General features: G+C 46.3%; 1 protein-coding gene across 1 annotated transcript in view; it reads left to right on the top strand.

Annotated features, from left to right (window-relative positions):
* The window catches only part of gtf3c4 (general transcription factor IIIC, polypeptide 4), a gene marked incomplete at both ends in the record, with an annotated part of 20872 nt that extends 18129 nt beyond the window's left edge, over positions 1-2743 (top strand). Inside the window, one exon of the mRNA XM_080529709.1 lies at positions 2679-2743. Coding sequence (XP_080385835.1) covers positions 2679-2743 — 65 coding nt within the window. The remainder of the gene's footprint in view (positions 1-2678) is intronic.
* Between the last annotated feature and the right edge of the window lie 3666 nt (positions 2744-6409).

The following is a 6409-nucleotide window of genomic DNA, read 5'->3' as shown; positions in this document are numbered from 1 at the left end:
ATGTCCTTGTAGTCTGGTTCATACGTGGTGAGGTTGAGCTTCATGCAGGCGTTGAGGCTTCCATCAGTTAAACGTGAGCGTAGGTTGGTCTTAATGTTCCTCATATGCGAGAATGACTGCTCACATACATATGTAGAGCCAAACATGGTCAATACGGCAATACTAACACGCTGCATTGTGTGGTATGTCACAGGAAGCTCGTTCCAAGTTTTCAGAATCAGCTGGTCTTCAGGTTGAAGTTTTTTCATTTCTGTCCACTTGTGTTCCCTCGCCAGCTCTGCTCGCTGTCGCGCAAGACTTTCCAACTCTCCATTAAGTGTCTTGAACTTACTCATCCACATGTCTGATGCCTTCAGGTCAGCAACTTCCAGCTCAAAGTCTCCCATAGAGACCCCAGGGATGCATGTCAGGTCGATTTTGTCCACTGCACACTCATGTGGATGAGTGATGAACTTGAAAAGACCAGTGCGCGCACGAAATTCTCCAAAACGTGCTTTGAATGACTGCAGGAGATTGGACGTAAAGCCAGCTAGCTGCTGGAGATCCAGATGTTGAGTGGAGTCACTTGCTAAGCATGCATCTCTAAATTGTTGCAGTGTTACAAAGTGCAGAAGACGACCTGTTTCAATGTCCCTGAGAAAGACTTCCAGCTTGCTTTCAAATGCAAACACTGCTTGTTGAAGGGATGAGATTGTATTTCCAATACCTTGCATTTTCACATTGAGCTGGTTCAGATGGCCTGTTATGTCCACGAGATAGTGAAACTGCAGGAGCCAGTCAGTGTTGTCTAGCTCAGGATGCTTGACGCCTTTCATTTGAAGAAAAGTCCGGATTTCACTCAGGCAAGCTGCAAAACGGCTGAGCACCTTTCCCCTTGACAACCAACGCACGTTGCTGTGTAAAAGCAGACTGGGATAATGATTCCCAACTTCTTCTAACAGAGCTTTAAACTGGCGATCATTTAAAGCTCGGGCAACAATGAAGTTGACCACTCGAATGACCAGCGACATCACCTCACCTAGCTCCTGGCCACACGTCTGAGAGCAAAGCGCCTCCTGGTGCAGGATGCAATGAAAACTTAGGATGGCTCTCTTTTCATGTTCACGGAGAAGCGCTACAAATCCTTTGTTCTTCCCCAACATACAGGGTGCACCATCAGTACAGACAGAAATAAGTTTATCCATCGGCAGTTTTTTTTCTTTAGCAAACTCCATGAAAGACGTGAATAAATCCTCTCCTCTGGTTGTCCCTTTCATTGGCAAAACAGCCAAGCTTTCCTCACGCAGTGTGTCACCTGCAGCATACCTGGCAAATATACTGAACTGAGATAGATGGCTAACATCTGTTGACTCATCTAACGCGAGAGAAAAGTATGTCCCGGCGTTTATGTCCTTAATTTGTGTTTCCTCAACTTGATTTGCCATCATGATGCTACGATCGTGAACAGTTCTTGCTGACAGAGGCATGTCTTTTATTCGTTTGATTATCTTGTCTTTATTTGGGAAGTCATCAAACAGTTCATTGGCCACATCAAGCATGAATGTTTTGGCATACTCGCCATCTGTGAATGGTTTTCCATTCCTGACTATTGCCAAAGCACCCGCAAAGCTAGCGGAATTCCCGTCACCTTGCTTGGTCCACCCACGCAGTTGCTGTTGACTCGTCTGCACTCTCCGTTGTAGCTCCTCGCATGCCTTTTTCCTGCTGTCCCCCGCTGGATATTTCGATGCAAATGAAGCATGATGCGTATCGAAGTGCCGCTTTATATTTGACCGTTTCATCGATGCAATTTTATCATTGCATATTAGACATACCGCAGATCCTGCGATCTCCACAAATGCAAATTCCTCTGTCCACGCAGCCTGGAATGCACGGTAATCATCGTCTTTTTTTCTTTTTGCCATCTTTCTCGTTACAAGGGTTGAAGCGTATAAGCTAGTTCACTATCTGATCAAATTGTTTTTTATTTATTCACCTTTACAACGACCTCTGACACTCTCGCGAGACATTGGTTCCCGACCCGACCCACGGGTCACGGGTCATGGGTCCCGTGAAGAGTCCCGTGAAATTTAACTTCAAAACTAATTTCTGTTTACTTTAAAATGACACAGTATTATTACGCAATATCACAAGTATTTTAAAATCAGTTCCAAACTGAACTTTTTTTTTTCAATTTTTTTTTTTTTTTTTTAACTTTTCAACCCAATTGTCTGGGAGCCATATGCCGTCACCGGAAGAGCCATATATGGCTCGCGAGCCATAGGTTCCCGACCGCTGACCTAGAGTGTTCCAAGTGTTTTATGTGTTGTCTACCTAGCAACAACACTCTGATTGGCTACAAAATTAAGCATCACAGTTGATGCATCTCTGGTGAATAAAGGCTGCGTTCGTAAGTCCGCTAGGGAAATCTGATCAGCACTCATGGAACGCCTCTTATCCAATCAAATTACTTGTGCACCCAGTGTGCGCTCCGGCGCTCTCGGAGCGAATTTAAGAACGCAGCCAAAGTCACCCTTGGTATCCTAGAATGTTGTTAATTTGGGCAACTTTATTCACCCACAGCACTGAATGAGTTAAATGTAATTTGTTGATGTACTCAATGTATTTTATTATTTTTTAACCCCCCCCCCCCCCCACACACACACACATACACACACCCCTGTCCCCCCTCTGTGCAGATCCAGACTGGATCAAGAGGATACTGAAGGGGCCTTGTACATTCTGTGATGCTCCACTGTTCTAGGACTGGGGGACAGGGGTCCTGGAGGACTGGGGGACAGGGGGATTGGAGGACAGGGGGCCTGGGGGCCTCAGGAGGGAGGGAGAGACTTTGCCTAGCGCACGTACGTGCCTGTGCTCGGACTTCTGGGACGCCTGTTCCCAACAGACACCGATTTCCCCCTTATTGTTTTTATTTTTCATATTCACTTTGTATATGAATATAAAATATTGCATATGTAAATGAATTATTCCACGCAACTTTTTATTTCTTTAAAAAAAACTATAATAAAGAAAAAGACAATAAAGGTTTTGAGTATACGTTTGAAAGTGCTTTCGTACGGCGGCGGCGGCTTAATGAGGGGAAGTTGAGCGAGTTCAGAAGGAGATGTACTGTGGATGTACCGTACTTTTTTACCCATACTGCAACAGAAGTTCACCCACCCTGTAAGTAAGCGTTCTCCTTTTCCTAATCTCGACTGCGTTTCCAAACACTTTGGAACGTGTGTGTGTGTGTTGGGTGTACACTTCAAGTCAAACAAGAGGGGGGGTAGGGGTGTCAGGCAGGCATATTTCAGTCTATTTCTGCATTTTAGAGCAACAACTATATTCCACATTGTCACTGACTGAGGGGGAGAATGTGTATGTTTTTTAATTGGCGGTGTAAAACAATTTCCATGCTGTGAGAAAAAAAAAAAGACTGAAGCTCAGTCATTCTCTTAGATGGGGACTTCCGCTTCTGTAGACGCGGGGTGGGGGGGGGGGGGGGGGGGGGAGAGAACGGGAGGCGAAAAATGAGCGAGAGGCAGGAAAAGGGAGAGAGAGAGAGAGAGAGAGAGAGAGAAAGTGTGTTTAAAACTGACGCGGTGGTGTCTCTCCCATGGGGTCGAGCTCTAATGAGATTCACCAGTAATGAGAGGCCGGGCAGGGCGGCAGATGTGATCTTCATTCTAATCAGGGGGGGGGGGGGGGGGGGTATTAGAGTGCATATTGTTAAATACAATTAACCCTTTTTTTTGGGGGGGGGGGGGGGGTGGCGGGGAGGGGGGGAGAACAAGGGCCACAGGGAGGGATGTGCACTCGTTCTTGTACCTCTCCCCCCTCTCCCCCTCTTCCCCCAGTCTCTGAGACATGGAGGTCAGTGGCCAGTGATCAAAGATGGAGTTGGACCTGAGAGACTGGCCTGGGCGCGGTGCGTCTCTCTATCATGTCCTCTCTCATCCCCCTTACATCCCCGGTGAAGCCCAGACCAGGGGGGGAGAGGAGAGGGGGAGGAGGAGGAGGAGGAGAGGGCCCTCTTCCTCCCTCTTGTCACTGGAGATGATAGCCTGCCCTGGGGCTAGGTGTGAGGAAGACGCCTGCCTCTCTCTGCCTCTTTGGACTTTTATAAGACGGACCATTATTATTTTTTTATTTTTTATTTTACCCACAATCCCTTTTCCTCTATGTTGAGATTTTAGTACTCGAGAGTCAGTTACAGTACATCTGCACAAAAACGAGGAAAATAAGAAGTCTTGTTCGTCCTTACTTGCTGCGTGTGGGCATTAGGACCGTAAAAACGACGTGTTAACGCCACCAAATTGATTGAATCTTTAACTTTGGAGAATTTCACAACAATGACACAACAATTCAATTGTGGTTGCTTGTTTATATAAAACAGCACTTCTGCAGTAGCCTATGACCTTACAATACCGTCGTAAGAGTAACCGAGGATCGTCGGAGTAGCTTTTTTATGACGTCGAACTCTCGAACGTGCTTTACAGGTTTCCTCGTCGTCACGTGATCCGATTGGCTCCAAGTTAAGCGTCTTGTTTGTCAAGTGGTAGTCACCCCCTCAGGTTAGAGTGTTCTTGTCATTGATAGGTGGAGACCCCGAGCTGTTAAAGAGGTTAGCCGTGTTTGGTTGAACCTCCTCCTTTCTTTAATATAATAATGTGTCAAAGAGCATCTAGCACCGGTAATTACTGTCTCCCCCTCCCTCTCTCCTACCTCTTGTCTTAGCTCTCACAAGACTTCAAAAGATTCCCCCTTTCTCTATGCATACAATATTTATACCCTTTATGTCTGTACGGCTGGATGGGAATCGGATTAAAACATTCCTAGCACCTTTTCACACTTTTTTTTGTGTGTTTATTAATATGGTATTCCTTTTGTTTGTTTATACCTTCTGAATATGATGTAGGCTTTTTTTGTTGTTGTTGTTTTTCTCTCTTAAGTGTACAGACAGATTTGTGTTTTGTAGCTCTCCAAATGTTCCTGTCTTAAACACGCCGTCGTGCTGTAGACGGTTGACTGCAGTGCCTTCTGGGAGAGGGAGGCGGTTGTTGTCTTGGTTTGTGTGTTGACGGGCTCCTGCGAGTCCTCACCTCTCCATGTCGCCATTATTTTTTAAATCACGTCTACTTTACCAAACCGTTTGTTATGCGTTTGCGTTTGCGTGTGTGTTTTGCCGTCGACGTCCCACAGCTGTCTGGCTGGTAATGGAAGACGCTCCCGCGGACAAGAGAGTCTATTACTTAGTGTCATCTAGGCTAACCGCCCTTCATATTATGTTACGGTTTACCTCATGTTCTATAAATAAACTTGTTTTTATGACTTTGTACATTTATTTATATTGCTTTTTTCTTCTTCTGTTATTTCAATTAATATATCTATCTATCTATCTCTATATGTATATATTATTTAGTGTTGTGGCCGTTATCCGAGTCTATAGCCTAACTGTAGAATCTTCCGGGTCATTTCAGAGCTGTGAGTCAGCCGTCGACGTGCTCGTCTGCCAGTCAGTCAGACAGGAAGCAGGAAACACAAACACAGACCCACAACTCTGTGGATAAACACGTCTCCCAATGTTTGGACCCCAAAAATAAACACACACACAAGAACCGTTTGGGAGAATGACTTTATGAAGTCAGCACAGCCACTTCGCTCCGAAGCTTCACACACACACACACACACACACACACACACACGCCTCCTCCTCGTCAAACTCCCCAGGGAACAACTCTGTTCTCTCTTGTTTTACAATTTTTTTTGTGTGTTTTTTTTGTGTGTTTTTTTTTAGTATTCCAAACTGCGGCGCGCTGTGCCGCATCCACAAACTTGTCACGGCGGCTAATGAAGTCAGCCGGCGAAGGTTTTCCCTCTGTTGCAAATCAGACTGTTAACATGGTCCTTTAACTGCTCTCTCTGGTCCCGGAGGAGCCCACTGACCCGAGAACGGGCCTGGGCGAGGAGGAGGAGGAGGTGTAAGGAGGAGGGGTGGAGGTGGTGGAGGGGGGGGGGGGGGTGTCCATTATTAGAGGCGCTGCTTGTTCGTCGACCGACCACGAAGTCACTGGAGTGGAACTAATACCAACGCTGCACAAAGGGGCAGGAAACCAGGAAGGGCCGTGTTTTACTGCTACATTAATTAAACTCATTCTCGACACGGGGCCTTGTGCCTCCCAGACTGATAGGGGTCTAGTGTCGGAGAGAAGAGAGAGAGAGAAAGAGAGAGAGAGAGGCCCTGGGTTATGGATGGTTTAACTGATGTCACCACTTCTCAGGACGGGGCTGCCGTCTTACCGCAAACTAATAGGATTTGCATGATGTGGAATTGATGCGAGTTCTGTCATGTCCTTGATGAGCCGGTGGTCATGGGGAGAGAGAGAGAGGGAGAGAGAGAGAGGCCTTATTAACTTTCATGAGCTTG

This window comes from Nansenia antarctica (genome assembly GCF_963989245.1).
Source record: "Nansenia antarctica genome assembly, chromosome: 4".
NCBI classification, from domain to species: Eukaryota; Metazoa; Chordata; class Actinopteri; order Argentiniformes; family Microstomatidae; genus Nansenia; species Nansenia antarctica.
Note: the sequence above shows the minus strand (reverse complement) of the source record. Positions and strands in the feature narration are given on the sequence as shown.